The 17,058-nt window shown below is 36.6% G+C and overlaps 1 protein-coding gene across 1 annotated transcript; it reads right to left on the bottom strand.

Moving 5' to 3' along the window:
* Positions 1–418: 418 nt before the first annotated feature.
* Positions 419–4,585, bottom strand: LOC147760553 (pentraxin-4-like). The gene is made up of 3 exons (XM_086994309.1): positions 4,432–4,585; positions 1,817–2,206; positions 419–1,395 (listed from the first exon to the last, which is right to left on the bottom strand). The coding sequence occupies exons 1-3, from the start codon at positions 4,499–4,501 to the stop codon at positions 1,169–1,171; spliced, it is 687 nt and encodes a 228-aa protein (XP_086850435.1). The 5' UTR covers positions 4,502–4,585; the 3' UTR covers positions 419–1,168.
* Between the last annotated feature and the right edge of the window lie 12,473 nt (positions 4,586–17,058).

The following is a 17,058-nucleotide window of genomic DNA, read 5'->3' as shown; positions in this document are numbered from 1 at the left end:
TGAATCGTAATCAGTTCGTGAAGTTCTTAACAGATTCGTATATAATCGTAGTCAGTTCTTGCAATTCTTGATCAATCGGGAATTCGTGGCAAAAATTTTAAGCTGTTCAAAGTTTTGGCCGCGAACTCCCGATTCCAAAAAATCGTAGTGAATTTCTGGACAATATTCGTGCGATTCCAGCCGAATACCACGAATATTCGTAACACTATCGTACCTGTATCGTAACTGAACCGTGAGCGTGTCGAATTAGACCAGAAAATTGGCAAAATCTCACGAATCCTCTCGAATCCTGAAATTTCTCAATTCCTGGCGATTGGTGGGATTCGTGGTCTGTGTGAAATAGGGGCCTTACAGAAACAAAGAAAGTACACCAATGTACTGCAGCATTTCCATTCGGTTTATTTTATGTTTCAAAACGAGGCATCGGATATAAATCTCATTGCTTTTTGTATGCGGGCATCGCTTACTTCTGTATGTAAAGTTACTTAACAAAATAAATCTGAGTCACTGCAACTGATTACAATGCTAAGCAACGCTGAAGGATGTAGTCAGATATAATAGTATGTTAATTAATAATGTATCTCGCATTAAGCTTGAACAAATTCAGGTCTACAGTATGTATTTGTAGCAGGTGTCATGTGAGCTAAAAGTTAATTTACATTGCAATCTGTAATTGATGGAAATAGTTATATTCTTATTTATTAAGATGTGATGTGGCAACTTGCACGTCAGTCACGGGAGTTAATTTAAAAAGCAAATGAAGTGAATGAATAAAAGGTTTGACGGAGAGATCATACATTTAAACTTTACATACACTCTTATGCTTCTTTTTTAGCTTTTATTCTGTGATATTCATATTCGAAATCAGGTCAAGTGGAGACAATTGTAGGTGCGAATAGATTCAGTATTAGTTAGAAACAGGCTGGATGGTTTTAATAAAATTCCAATTATTACAAAATTAACAAGGGTACCACATTCACATCAAATCCATATGGTTGCTTTCGGTAAATTTTTATTAACTTGGTATTTTGATTCTGGAAAATATAGTTCATTCCAATGTAAAAGTTCAATTTCAAAGCAAAATGAAGAGGTACTGATGCTTTAATGGCGATCCATATAGGATACAGGCCATGTCATATTACAGAAAAGTAAATGTAGTGGTAACATTTTAACAATGTTCCTCATATGTCCCGACCTTGTAGTTGGTCTTGGTGACAGTATCCCAAGAAATGAGACTTCCCTCGTTAGTATTGGCACATATTGCCAGGCCGGGGATGTCGACGTTATCATGGTTCCAGACGTTGACGCCGCCGACGAACCCTACGAATGATGGATGCTTAGGAAGAGTATCAGGACTTGCCTCACACTGAGTGTGTCCAACAACCCATTTACCACCTGAAATTGTGTATTAGAATGAAATGAATTTAAAATCAAGACTTAATTATTCATAACAAGTTGAAACAATAATGTTATGTAAACAATACATATTTACAGAAGTTATAAGGACTCGTTCCGACTCGTTCTAAATTAGAGTAAGGGATATTAAAACATTTTGCCACTATGCCAGATCATGGGTCATATCAACTGATTGATCTGGTCGTTATTTTACAAGTGAATACTATGACATGATCACCAAAAGCAACCCCGTGGAAAGTTTAGACATTTCAATGAAAAAATGTATACGATGTTTACAGTAAAATTTTTTAACATGCTGTGCCTTGTTTGCTCATATTAATATGCTGGGAAGATAAGAGACTACAGCAAGTTTATAAAAATTATAAATTTCCATATTATTCAAATTATCATGACATATTACCTCCGGGTATACGTGAAACTTTAACATGTTGACTCAGCGCGTGGAGACCATCCCTGTAGATATTAATCTCTCTCCTGGCACCACTCCACACCACACACCAGTGGTGCCAGTTCCCATCGGCCGGTAGGGGCGGTTCGGCACGAGATGACCCATTCAGTACATTATCACCTTTCAAAACAACGGAGTAGCCGTGACCAAAGGGGCTGTATCCAAGTTCAATACACTGGCGACAACTCTCTGAGCCGTAGGATAGAATGGGGCCGCTTGTGGTGCGGATGGTTTTGATCCATACACAGGCTGTGAAGGCATTTAAATCAGGTGTACTTGTGTGCAGTAGTGACCATGATAGGGTGCTATCTGGCTCAGGGAAGTGGAGAACCCGAGTGCCAGCTAGAAGTAAAAATTGTTGAAATCGGTTGTACAACGTTTGTTTGAAATATATGCACTCGCATTCAAACTCTACAAAGCCGTACTATATCATTCATGATCTGGAATTGCTGATTAAGCGTACTGGTGTATATTCCATGTCTATAAGTTAAACTGGAAAACAGTCACTTTAATTTGTGACTTACAACTAAAAATACATATTTGCAAATTCATGAAAATGACAGTTGGCTGTTATTTTGTTGGCTTGTTAAAGAAATCAGAAAATATTTTTTTCTATTTTTTTCGTAATTAATTACACGTATTTTTGGCAATAAAGATATAGATGAAATTTATATTGAAGTGCCATGCTTTTTATTAAAAAAACAATTACCCTTGTAATTGATTTCTCATACACCTGGAGTGTGTGGGTTGCCTTTCATGCTATTTAGATTGGATTAAAAGTACAAGTAACTAATAAACAGTTGTTATCAAGCAAAGTTGATTTATAGTTGTTTATCCCAGATAATTTATATACATGTATAAACCGACAGCTGTAGTGCCTCTGAATAACAAAACTGCTATGTCTGATTATTGAACATCAGTTACACACCCCTTTGGAGAAAATGTATACTTCTCAAAAGAAGTTGATTAACGCTTGCCAATGAAGATACAAAAAAAAAAAAAAAAAAAAAAGAACCATGCCTACTGTCATAAAAATTAAGCAATTCCAAGACAAAGTCATCAACCCACATTAACTACAATCTTATTTAAAATGACTTTCAATTTAAAAAAAATTGCACTGGTTAAAAGTAATAATAATGATTTTATTGGGGTGAAATGGGTAAATATTTGGGTAAATGTATATGATGTCACAACTTCCTGGGGCTTATGCTTGGGAAAAGAGAGGCTCTGCTGGATTGATAGCGTACTTGCAATGCCCATGTGAATGGCTATCGTGAGATTCACACTGTAAGAGCATTGACTGACACATTTTTCCGTGCCCCAGCGACATAATTTGTCATTGTAGGCAACAGTCCCAGGTTAATCGATGTCGTGTCACATCCCCACTTAAGGACAATTTTCTTTATTTGACTGTCATACGGAACCTTACTGACCCTACCAGAAAGCTAAAAATATCCCCCAGAAGGACCACTCACACTTCCATTAATGGTCAAATTGTAATAAGTCGTTTAATTGAGCCAAACCTTTGTTGAAGACTTTAGGCAGTGCGACCAGGACCCACTGGCAAGATAAAGAACCTCTCTTGCGTTGGCAACCTTTCAGAAACGCTGGGCAAAGTAAGAATGATTACTGGTTGCATTGCCTTTACTGAGTTCAGATTTACAACCCAGATAAGCAATGACATAACTCACGTATACAGGCGAGTCCAGATAGATGTGACTCAAACAAATGTAGTGGTGACAGTGCAATGGTATGGCGTGGGTGTTCAAGTACAGTAACATACTTCCCTTTACATTACTGCTGGCAAACTCATCGGATTCTATTCAGAAATAAAATCCTGGTACAGTTGGTAATGCCATTTTTCAGTAGGACAGGCCATGGAACCATTCTACAGGTTGCCAACGCACGTCCTCACCGTGAGAGTTGCCAATCATTTCCTTCTGCAGAGAAACGTCCTACAAAAGGAGTGGTCTGTCTATTTGCCCGATATGCACCTTTATTTGACCACTTAACGGTACAATTTCAGTAACATCATCCCCACCAGTATACATTATTTTAATTAGCTCGCCATTGCATGCACGGGTTAATTACCAGCACAATGTTTTAACTAATACATCCAATAAAGCAAATAAACGCAGGTTGAGTGGTAATCTTGCTGGCAGGCAACATTCACTTATTTACCTGCAAGTGCAGATTAACTGCAAATGATTATTCACCTCAAACCTGTTGTTATTTCTCCAGTCATTTCAGGTGGAAAGTTATCTATATATATGTGTGTGTGGCATCCAGAGAGCTCAACTATGCGGAGCATTTATACACTATCCAAAAAAAAAAAAAAAAAAAACTGGGTTTCATGGGCATACCCATAGAGTACATGTATGTTAATTTTTTAATAAACACTTCCTGACGATCGGACATACCCTATGGGTATACCCATATATATATATATATATATATATATATATATATATATATAAAATGTGTACTCGATCCAATAATGCAGTCATGGAGAGAAATAAATACATGTGAACAAAGACATAATAAAGGTCTGATATTCATAGACTTACCGCCCATGGCTTCTCCACTGTCAATACATTGAATCAGAACCAACGCTGCAAGCAGTGAATGCCCAAACATAGTGTCTCTCGCAAAAACAAGAACAATATACCAATAACCTACAGTTTAACTCCAGACGAATGCCACTCCTCAGATGTTTTGAGACAAAAAATATCGTGACTTCTGATTTGTTGTGATTCAATACGAGGCTTGATATGAAACACACATTACCTTATTTGTTGCACGTATTTCTGCAATTTTTTAATGACTCCTTAAATTGGCAATGTAATAAAGAATGCGGGTCTCAAACGTTTGCTTAATATGCATTATTTTAATGAGAACCTTTCTCATGATTAGCTTCTACACATAGCATGAATGAATCAATACAACAAAAATATTTGTGAAATGCTGAAAGTTATGAATACATGTATAATACAGCGGAACATAAATAACCTATTCCCTATTAGATCATATTTAGAAAATTATGGACACATCAAGCACGTGTGCTAGCCGAATTTAAGATGGAATGGCTTTTGAAATACTTGTAATTACCGCAAAGTGTTATGGGGTACTTTATATTCTAAATCTCATTACAATTGCAAGCCTAGAAAAAAAAACTTTACTAACATTTCAATCATTTTGCCCAACACCGTCCTAGTTTCCCTAAAACACATGAATAATTCATATAAACACTTAAATACACTGTGAGTGAATAAAAAAGCAAAATCAACATAGCAAAGCTAGCTTAGAAAGCAATATACAGAGATGGATCGAGCAATGATTCGTGAGTGGAGGAAATTGCTTTTGCCTCAAGGAAAAACACTTATGTACAGTAGTTTACACCACGAGCACCAGTAAAGTCTAAGGTTTGGTTAATTGTGATGTAAGGTTTTATGACATTTGTTTAAGGTAAGAGATTTTAAACTTACGAAGTTTACAGTTGTGTTAGGTGTGATATATATATAGAGGTGTAGTGTAATAGTGTATACAGGGGTACCCTGTAGGTAATCAAAACGATACCTTCCCGCTAAAACGACTTTTCCTCGGGGCAAAAACAACTTCCCCCACTCATGAATTATTGCTCCTGTATTTTGCTTTGATGTTTTATTCCATTTTTAATTTTAATGATAGAGAACAAATCCTGAAATACTGACATTAACAATACAATTTCGGATTCGACCTCATTTTCACTTTAAAACTCAAGAAAAAGACAAATAACCGTCACTAAAATGTCAAACCTGTTATCAACACACCTAAAAGACACAACTCAGGCATTAAGCTTTTTTTTTTATTATTTATTTATTGCGGTTCAAGTACATTTTTTACAATGACTATGACCTAACAGTATACATTATATAATCATATAACTAAAATTACAATAGTAAATTACAATATTGTTTATACAATAACTGTGATCAGATTTTACAATTGCAGTATACGCTCAGTTACTTTGGTTGACTAGGTGGTGGTTGGTTGAGAATATTCTTTCTTTCCTTATTACACATTGTGATATAGTGGGCCACATTCTTTATAACTTGTAAATCATTTGACTGCATTATGCATTTGAATTGACCCTCTGGGGTTTGTGTAGGATCTGGTTTTAGGATCTCCCTGTGTTTGGTGAGTAAGGGGCATTTTAAAAGAAAGTGTATTTCGTTTTCCACTTCCTCTGAGCATAACTTGCAGATCCATTCTTCAGGGGGTATTGATTTTGGTTTTCGGTATCTGCCTCTTTGGATTTCTAAGTCATGTGCCCCTGTTCTAAATTTTGCCAAATTTTGCATTTCATGTTTTGGTATAGGTGCTGTTGTGTACGCTTCCCTTTCATAATTTGTTTTAAATAATCGATATGTACGTAGTATGCTGTTTTCTCGCTCTATTTCTTTGAGAAACAAAAGGGTATAATGACTTTCCAGTGCGTTCTTTACTTCTGCTTTCGAGGGGGTATTAGTCTGTGTTTTCATTAGATTTTGAGTAATGTATTTGATTTCCCTTGACCAATTTTTTACCTGTGTATCATGTTTTGTTTCATATTCATACATTGTTTTTGCCAAGCGCTGCTTTGGCATTTCAGAAAATCTTTGCCAGTAGGATGTAGCATGACAAATTATGTCATGTGTAATTGGGAATCTACCTAGTTCTGCTTTAGCTGCTATATTACTGGCATTGCGCCTCACACCTAAAATGTATTTGCAATAGTTATTTTGTACTACTTCAAATGGCAAAGTATTCATGTATTTAAGAGATTTTATGCTTTTAGATGTGATTGATGGTCCCCAGATTTCGCATCCGTACATCAGTATGGGTTTTATAAGGACATCGAAGAGTTTTAAATGTGTCTGGGTCATATTGTGGGTGGTGGACTGTAAAGCCTGCTTAACTGCAAAAACCGCCTTCATGGCTTTACCTTTCAGATCATCAAGTGCGCTTTTGAATGATCCATTCGGTTTGAATTTTATCCCTAAATAATTATATTCATGTGTTATTTCTATTGTTTGATGGTCTATTGTGAAATTCAAGTTTGGTTTTTTGCCTGACTTACTAAATACCATTACTTTCGTTTTGTTGGTAATGACTGTGAGTTTCCATTTTTTGCAGTAGTCCCCCAGATTGTCCAGACTTTTTTGTAGGCCCTTTGCAGATTTAGATAGAATAACGAGGTCATCAGCATATAAAAGGTGACTGATTGTAGTGTTGGCATTAACTTTTACGGGATCACATGTGCTGTTGAATATATTTTTCATATCATCTATGTAAATATTAAAAAGCATTGGACTCAAGCTGTCACCTTGCCTTATTCCTATATCTGTCTTAAAGTAGTTTGTGCGTCTTTGGCCAATTTTGACACACAGCTCTGTAGTTTGATACATGTGTTTTATTGTTCTGTAAAAGTTTCCTCCTATTTTTTGTTTTAATACTTTGAGGAATAGACCTTCAATCCACACGCTATCAAAAGCTTTTTTAAGATCTATAAAAGATTCCGTATATCTTATTATTCTTATTGATGAATTGGTTAATAAGGCTGTTAAGAATGAACATATTGTCTGAGGTTCTATATGTAGGGCGGAACCCTGCTTGTTCTTTAGAAAGAGATTCACATTCTTCGATGTAAGAGAGAAGCCTGGTATTTAGAATTGAAGTGAAAAGTTTTCCTAAACAGCTGCTTATACAAATTCCTCGGTAGTTTTGTGGGTTTAAGGGATCTCCAGACTTCAGCAGTGGCTTTATCATACCTTTATTCCAAAGAGAGGGGAATTTACCACTACCTAGGATTAGATTGAATAGTTTAGCCAGTGATTTAGCTATGAATGCGGCAGACGTTTTTAGCATTTCATTAGATATTGTATCTTCTCCGCATGATTTTCTGATTTTCAGACCTCTGATAGCTGATTTAATTTCGTTGATGGTTATGGGGTAGTCCAACTTTTTGTATTGTTCTTGGTCTAAGTGTTTTTCTAGGTTGGCTAGACTTTCGTGTAAGTTCTGATCATTTTGAGAGTTCTGACTCTCACCTAATTTTTTAAAGTAGTTGTACCAAGTATTGGGCTCAATGTATTCCGATGAGTCACTTTTCATTTGCCCCTTCAGTTGCCCTATGATTTCCCAAAATTCTTTAGGGTTTTTATTTTCCATGTGTAATAGGTTGTTCAAAATATTGTTTTTCATTTGCTTCTTTTTATATTTCACTAGTTTTTTGTATTCTTTTGTTGCTCGATGATAACTAGTTTTCAGTGCCATATTAAATGGGTCTCTTCTCAGCTTTTTTCCTAGTCCTATACTTTCTTTTCTTAGTATGTTACAGTCCTGGTCGAACCACGGTTGTTTCATTTTGTGTTTGGATTTTTTGTTAACATGTGAACGCCTTCTTTTGAGTGCCCGGTTTGCTGCTGATTCCATTATGTTTGTGAACTCATTCACTGCATCATTTACTCCTAATTCGTTATTAGCAAAGGAGGTGCATTCGTAATCTATAATTTTTTGTGTTATTCCTGCACTTATGAAAACCTCTTCAAAGGCTACTTTGGAATCTTTATCCCATATAAATTTGCTTTTAATATTTGTAGTTTCATGTTGTTGTGTTTTTTCACCTTGTTTTAATTTCATTTCAAGAATGCATTCCAGTAAACAATGGTCTGAGATATAGGCAATGGGGTTTACACAGAGATTTTTGATTGATTTCAATAGATCTGAACCAATCACCATGTAGTCTACCACACTATTCCCATTATTACTGTGACATGTATAGTATCCGAGAGTATCTCCCTGCTTTCTACCATTTAGAGTCTATTATTTAAATTTGATTGCTATATTGCAAACAAAGAATATTTTTAAAAGGTGGTAAAGCATCATAGCTACTTGTAAACATCAAGGTAATACATACACGTGCATTTAAGGTTAGGATCTTTACCGCCGGCAAAGTACAACATTGTATTATTTAAAATGGCTTCCTCAGGGAAGGGCTTCAATATGATCTCTCTTTTTAAGGAAGACAGATGCGTTTAAAAGGCTTAAATTTGCCAAGTTGCTTTTTTCCTCGTTTCACGTATGCCAATTACTTATATACATATACGTGCAATGAAATTAAATACCGTAAGAGCAACATTTTCCTTTTCATTGTATTATTCACCATGGCACCCCATGCGGTTCTGTTACTTAAACCCTACAGTTTTCTAAAAACAAAATATTTTTAAAAAAATTTTTACGATATCAATACTTTAAATCAATAAAAAATAACAATTTTTAATAGTGAGAAAGGAAAAACTTTAATGAGAAAATTGGTCAACTTTTGATGACGGTATTCAAATAGATGAAAGGACCGCTTTGTCATTTTGAAAACAATTGGACAGTTGACTAAAAACAGAAGTGAAAAAAGCATGCCGCAATTTTTAGGCACCTGGGTGACATAACATCAGAAATAGGGAAAGAAGGGGAAAAACAATACAAAAGGGAAAATGATATTTGAATCATACCGGCTCACCTTCAGAGACACGGCTGAGTTTTCACTGCAACATATGTAGTCAAACCCTTATTTATAAACATATATGAAGCTGGTTGCATATCAGCTTTTAACATTTCTTTACACTGCAATCAGTTATTGATGGAAAGATATATGTTTTAAATGATTAAAGGGATAACTTCTTCTTCTTCTTCATGTGCCAGGTCTGTTGCAGACATCGGCGATCATGGCCTTCCATTCCTCTCTGTTGTCAGTTCTCCTGATGAGTTCATTGTTGGGGGATTCTTTCCTCATTGCGTAGCTATTCAGACTGTCTGTGTATTTTGTGCGTTGTCTTCCTCTGCTTTTGGTACCACAAATCTTTCCACACAGTATTTGCTTTTCTATTCCATCAGCTCTGATTATGTGCCCAAAAAATTGTAGTTGTCTTTTTCTGATGGTTCTGAGTAGGGATCTTTTGTACCCGGCCATTTCCATTACTTCTTCGTTTGACTTCTTTTCAGTCCATGATATTCTCATAATTCTTCTGATATACCACATTTCTGCTGCTTCAAGTCTTCTTTCGAGGTTTTTTGTTAGCGTCCAGCATTCGCATCCGTACAGAAGGATGGACCATATGTAGGCTTTCAGAGTGTTGATTTTGGTGCTGAGTCTTATATTTCTGTTATAACAAAGGGATAACAACTGTTCGTTTTGGCCAAAAAATAAATTGTCTGAGTAAACGACAATTTTCCTATACTAACCAATGATTAACGAATCCATTTCTACATTCAAAGTTAGTCCCTGATTTTTTTCTAAAAATTTTGGTTTAAAGTTATAATCACTTAAGAGATTATAACAGAGTATAGCCATCTATTCAGATATCTGCATAATAGCTATAACTGCTGTTTTTGTAGTAAAACAGAATATATTATATTTCTATGAGTTGTTTACAGTGTTTTTATTGTGAAATATAGATCTCATACGAAGAGTTATTATCCCTTTAAGATGTGACTTGACGAGTTGCAAGTCAGTCATAGAACTTAATTCAAACGAATAAAAGAGGTGACTGAGAGACGTATATTTTAACTTCACATACACTCTCATTATGTTTCTTTATTAGCCCTTATTTTGTGATATTCATGTTCCAAATCATATCACGTAAGGACAACTGTAGGTGTGAATAGATCACGTATAAGTAAGAATCAGGCCGGATGTTTTCCATAAAATTCTAGTAGTAACAAAATAAACAAAGGATCCCATACACACGTCAAATACATATATTACCTTGAGCAATTCTTTATTAACTTGGTATGTCTATACTGAAAGATATAGTTCTCTCCAATCTAAAAGTAAAATTTCAAAGCAAAAGGAAGTTGTGTTTATGCTTTAATGGCGATCAATATAAGATGCTGACCAATTTCAAATTACAGAAAATAATTGAAGTGGTAACATTTTAACAGCTCTCTTTATATGTCGCAACCTTGAAGTTATTCTTGGTGACAGTATTCCAGGATATGAGACTTCCCTCGTTAGTATTTCCACAAATTGCTAGGCCGGGGATGTCGACTTTATCATTGTCCCAGACGTTGACGCCGCCGACGAATCCGGCAAATGAAGGATGCCTAGGATATGCATAAGGCGTTGCCTCGTAATGGGTGTGTCCAACCACCCAATTGCCACCTGGAATTTTGTCATTATAAATATAAAGCTTATTTGAATTATTTGACCAATTATTTATATTTTTATAATAAAAACAACAGTGCTTTGTTAAAGTTACATATTAACAAAGGATTATACTCTGAATTCTTTAGAGCTAAGAACTCCCGTCTAGATGCGTCCTTAATTAGAGAAAGGGAAATTACACATATTAACACCAGTTTATGGATTATATAAGATAACTTGATATAACAAACATTTTGAAACGGAATTAACCTGTTTAACATGAATATCAATAGCAACTCATTTAATCATTTGTACATTTTACTGTAGAAATCAGTAAATTGTCTGGATTGAAGCTGTTTACATACTTTGTTCTGGTTGTTCATATTGATATGCTCGGAAGCCAAATAACTATAGCAAATATTTATCTTTCCGTGTTGTCCATACACCATTTACTTATTACCTCCGGGTATGCGTGAAACTTTAACAAGTTGACTCAGCGTGTGGAGACCATCCCTGTAGATATTAACCTCTCTCTTGGCACCACTCCACACCACACACCAGTGGTGCCAGTTCCCATCGGCCGGTAGGGGTGCTTCAGCACGAGGGGACCCACCCAATACATTATCGCCTTTCAAAACAACCGAGTAGCCGTGACCAACGGGGCTGTATCCAAGTTCAATACACTGGCGACAACTCTCTGAGCCGTAGGATAGAATGGGGCCGCTTGTGGTGCGGGTGCTTTTGATCCATGCGCAGGCTGTAAAAGCATCCAGATCGGGGGTACTCGCCTGTAGATGTGACCAAGAGATGGTGTTATCTGGTTCAGGAAAGTGCAGAACCCGACCGCCTTGTAAAAGTAAATATGAATACAGGCATAAACAAAGGTCATCAACAGAACAAAGACGCTTATTCTGATCAAATGGTAATAATTTCTTAGTATATTTTTGAGACAATTTATGTCATATTGGAACAAAACTTGCATATTACTGTGAATTCTATGGACATCATTCAGATCGCAAAATCGTCTTAAACGTAGAATTTCTTTATCTCTTACACAGTTTACCATTTTCCAAAATGAAAAATATCAAATAAACACTGACATGGAAAACATAACAGACATGAAATTTGTATTCACGCTTTTGAATTGATGACACCAGACCATTCGCTTCTTAGTGCTTTTTCTTTAAGGTGTCTCATGTACCACGCATAGCACGCTTTACAACATTGGTCAAAAAGGTTGTCAAAAGCAATATTATTTACAAATTATCACATCAAGTGTAGATTATTATGAAGAGTGTTTTTGTTTCAGATATCATTACTAACAGAGGTGAAGATATCCCTATTTAATAGCCTTTATTCACATTTATAACACTGTACCCCTTAAATCAAATGTTTCACTGTGATTTCCAAAGAAGTAAATAAATGTTGATTAAATTGAAAATACACCACCAAATGTACACACAAAAAGCATTAGGAATTACTTGTTGAAGGTTTTTTTGTCTAATAGCGTGCGTGTCTTCCGTGTACTGCAATTATCTCCTGTAGGCGGCTTGCTTTTACCAAGGGTAACAGTTCTGTTTTTGTGGGGTATTGTCCCATTCTTCCGACAGAGCTTGGCAGAGTGGCAGAGTTGGTCCAGATTATTAGAAGGTTGGTTCAACGCTGCGTTGCACACTCCAATTCATGCCACAGTTGCTCTATCCTCAGAACATTGAGTTTCTGCAACAAATCACTCCCCAGACGAGAACTGTGAGCAAGTGTTCTGTTTTGATGAAACTTGGAGCTACCCCCGAATGTTGAATATGACACAGACCAGATTGAAATCCAGGCAGATTTTAAATCTGATTTCAAGTTCAACTGCTTTCGTGGGATAACAAAACAATTATTTTGTTTTGACTCACTTAAAAGTTTTGGCTGTATATCTGTCCTGTATGTACTTTGACAAATGATTTGATGAATCTATGCTTCTTGCATAAAACAGTTCAGAAAAAAAGGTATACAACATAATAGATCAGTTAGTTGTAGAAAACTCAGGAACTAGAGGTAGGGGGAAATACATTGTGAACTAAGGTTTTTAAAATGCTCGATCAGTTCGGTGTTGAAATTCCCAGGTAGGAATTTTGAGCTTAAAATAGGACCCTTCACGCGAAAAGGGAGATCTGACTAAACATACAGGGTAACTACTTAATAAGGAATATTATTTTTTGGCTAGTAAATTTCTACAAAATATTTATTTTCTCTCTAACTACTTTACATCCAAATCTGAGGTGTCACTCCATGTGTAGCCAGGGGTGTTACCTAATTACCACACAACTCTCGAAACAATTGATGCGTGCAGTTGCATGTTCTGTGGTCAGAAACGTGAGGGGTGGTCTTTTCGGCAATTTCTGCCCTTGTATAAAAACTCATGGGTTTGGCCAATCTTTGGAGTGTATTTAGAGAAGCAATAAAGGGATCTCTGAAACTTGACAGGTACCTTAGAGAAGATATGGTTCGAAAGCTAAGCAACGCAGCTTGCTATGGGATTCTTGCTCTCAGAGAAGAAGGCCAGAAACGGACAACCATTGCCAGGCAATGCAACATTTATCAGGAACCGTTAGTAAAGTCCTACAAAGAAATGCTACAACAGGGGCACCTACTCCAATACCTCGACCAGGGTGTCCGCGTATCACACCAAGAAGACAGGATCGCCTTCTACTTAGAGTGCGCTGTGCTGGTCGTACAACGACAACCAGTGTCCTTAGAAAAGAGTGGCAGAATGTCATTTAAACGCCCGTTACAAGGTCCCTCGTGAACAAGAGATTATTGCAAGCCGGTTATTTTGCACAAAGACCAGTACTGAAACCACTGTTAACAGCAGGCCATATACAGCGACGTCTGCAGTGGGCTGGGGACCACGTGCGTTTGCAGCCAAACCACTGGCATCACGTTTTTTTCGGAGATGAGGCCAGATAGGGAGTTTTTAGGGTTGACGGTCGAATCCGTGTCCGCCGACGTGTACGAGAGGCATAAAACGATGAGTGTGTACTGTCTAAGGTGCAAGCAGGGGGTGGTAACGTCTCTGTTTGGGGAGCATATCATGTCGGTGCCTAGAACCAGTTGGTTTTTCTAGGAGGCAACCTCAACTAGGGTTCCTACAGAGACATTCTACAGCAAACAATGCTTCGATTTGTAAGAGTCATCTTCAGGAACAACTTTGTGTTCCATGACGACTGCGCAACCCCACATCGAGCTCGCAGAATCACTGTTTTTCTTCGAAACCAATGGGTTCAGCAACTGCCCTGGCCTGCAAACTCCCCAGATATGAACCCAATTGAAAATCTGTGGGCGGAAGTAACTCACAGAATTAATAGCTATGGTCATCGGCTGGTAAATATTGATGAACTGCGACAGGCAAATATCACTGCGTGGAATGATATCCAAACTCTAAAAAACTTGTCACAGGGTATGCCATGTAGGATGAGGGCGCTGCGACTGCTGGAGCGGCTGCTGGAGGTCATACCTGCTATTGATGACTTTTCATGATTTACTTTAATGAGTTCTTTAACTGTGTAACATATCACTGTCCGGAGGCTATCATTTTCTTTAATAGCTTAAAATTAATACTGACATCAAACTGTTGATATGGTTTTCTAGGGGTGTTCTTTTCTTTTGAATGACATCTTATGTCACATTTTAAATTATTGACCAAAATATCTCACAATAGTGGATGTTTTTATAACTCAATGACATACTTTTTTGATGAATCAAGCCAAAAAAAAACTTTTATCAGCACTCAAAAAATAACAATGATGAAAAATATTCCATATTAAGTAGTAACCCTGTATTATATATAAAGATGTTATGTAGCTCAATCTAAATACTTGGCACTGGTTTTGCTGATTTGCTCCCAATACAATGAGACAAAGCCAAAGCCGGAAGCAGGAAATGCCCAAACATGGTGGCTCTCGCGAAAGAAATGATGGTATAGGGCCTACTGCAGACTGACTGTAAACATATGCTTGCTTCTAGGGGTATCCGAGGTTAATCTATGTGGGCGTGCACTTTCAAAACGAGACATGGGTCTAAAATACATTGTCCTTATTATGCTCACGTCTTTTTGTAGTTTGCCTGCTTGCATGTTACATGATATATTTAAACTTTAATACTAATGCAATGCGTTTTAAGAGCACATTTAACACATTATACACCTCTAATAGCAGCATTTAAGTCACTTGGGGACATTTTTGGCGTACTTACATATCGTTATTGGGATCTTCTTTTTTAAGTAGAATTAACTACGAAGCACGACCATAAGTGCCTTTAACAAGTCAACCTTTCATCAATACGAAAGTTATAAAATACCCACCCATGCACACAAACACACAAATCATTTTAATTAGCATCAGGAGTCGAGTATCTGAAATTGTCTTACCATATTTCTAGCAACAGATAGGTAAATATTAGAGAATGACATCATAGTGAGTTTCGTAAACAGTGCAATACACATAAGTAGTTAAAATAATAACCGCAGGCAAAGTCTAAGATTGTCTTAGTTATGAAAGCATATGGTGTTTAAATGTTATAAATGACATAAGTAAGCAAATTGACTATATATATATTCTGTATATTTATTCTGTATTTATGTAATAAATAAATATATTATGTAGCTCAAGCTAAATACCTGGCACTGGGAGTATTGCTTCGCTGCTAATACAATAAGACAAAGCCAACGCTACAAGCAGGAAATGTCCACACATGGCGGCTCTCATGAAAATGGGATGGTATGGGACCTACTGCAGAATGACTCTAAACATATGCTTGCTTCTCGGATGACAAGATACGTGGCTAATCTATGCAGGTTTGTCGTTTCAAAACGAGAAACGAGTCTAAATCACATTGTCTTTATTATACTCACGTCTTTTTGTAGTTTGTCTGCATGTTGAATAAAACATTTAAACTGAAAAGCTAATGCAACAAGTTTTTTTTTGCATATAAGAGACATTATACACTTCTAATAGCAGCATTTAAGTCATTTGAAGGGTGTTTTGGCGTACTAACATACGTTGCTGTGATCCTTTTCTACATACCATTACAAACCACGGTCAGGTCCATACACACAAACAACAGGAACCAAAATAATGGTAACAGTCTGCGACACTCCTCGTGCTTTTTTGAGCATTTTGTATTATGATATCTAAGAACAATGTCTAAAAATACAAAATATATCTCTCTCCCTCATATATTTCTACAATACCAGCAAGATGTTAAACGCTTTATCCAATAAAGCAAATGCATGCGGGTTTAAATCGTCATCTTGTTGGGGAAGTTTATATCATTTAATTGCTTGCAAACAAAATCAACTACCAATACACAATCGCTCCAAGAACAGACGTTCCATGTTGCAACACCAATAAATATCTTTCAAGATAAACATGTAGAGAAGACTTACATACTGCAGTCTATAGTTCTAAATAAATATCTTTTCTCTAATGATATGAGATTTAATTCCATGTAAAATGTTTTATAATGCATTATTTGCAAAGAAGCATCCTTTTATTTTATAATGCGTCGTTTACAAACAAGCATTTCGATGCACATGGAAAACGGGTGAATCGTGTAATAAGTAAGCTCACCACCTGTGTTATATTTCATGGGCATATTTGGGTTGAAGAAAACCAAGGTGTGAACGCAGTTAATCGGTTCACATAATATTTAAATGTACTCGTGTGAAAAAATGTCAGGCTTTTCAATGAACCTAAAGTGCCTCGTCTTGGGAGTTGAACCCCCGCCAAATGATGAACCCTAATGGGAAAGCAGCTTAAACATTCACGTATTTGCCTGGACATAAGACTCCACTGTCAATACAAGAATTCAACGCTGCAAGCAGTGGATGTCCAAACATGATAGTGGCCATCATTGGCGGATTAAGAGGTGGGGGAACATGGGGGTCCTGAACCCCCTCCCTTTCGATTTCTGAAAAAATACACCAATGGTCCCCTCTTTAACTTAGAATTTGACTAGCTGGGTAGCCTATAGTTCTAAACCATACCATATG

This window comes from Lingula anatina, chromosome 8, assembly GCF_051362555.1.
Source record: "Lingula anatina isolate TDL-2025a chromosome 8, LinAna3.0, whole genome shotgun sequence".
Lineage (NCBI taxonomy): Eukaryota > Metazoa > Brachiopoda > Lingulata > Lingulida > Lingulidae > Lingula > Lingula anatina.
The sequence above is the reverse complement of the archived record's forward strand: the minus strand, read 5'-3'. Positions and strand labels throughout refer to the sequence as shown.

What these genes read in the sequence shown, in the direction of transcription:
- LOC147760553 (XM_086994309.1), bottom strand. Translation starts at nt 4,501, where the DNA reads ATGTTTGGGCATTCACTGCTTGCAGCGTTGGTTCTGATTCAATGTATT. An exon ending in CAGTGGAGAAGCCATGGGCG is followed by an intron (nt 2,207 to 4,431) that starts GTAAGTCTATGA and finishes TTTTACTTCTAG; the next exon opens with CTGGCACTCGGGTTCTCCAC. An exon ending in AGTTTCACGTATACCCGGAG is followed by an intron (nt 1,396 to 1,816) that starts GTAATATGTCAT and finishes ACACAATTTCAG; the next exon opens with GTGGTAAATGGGTTGTTGGA.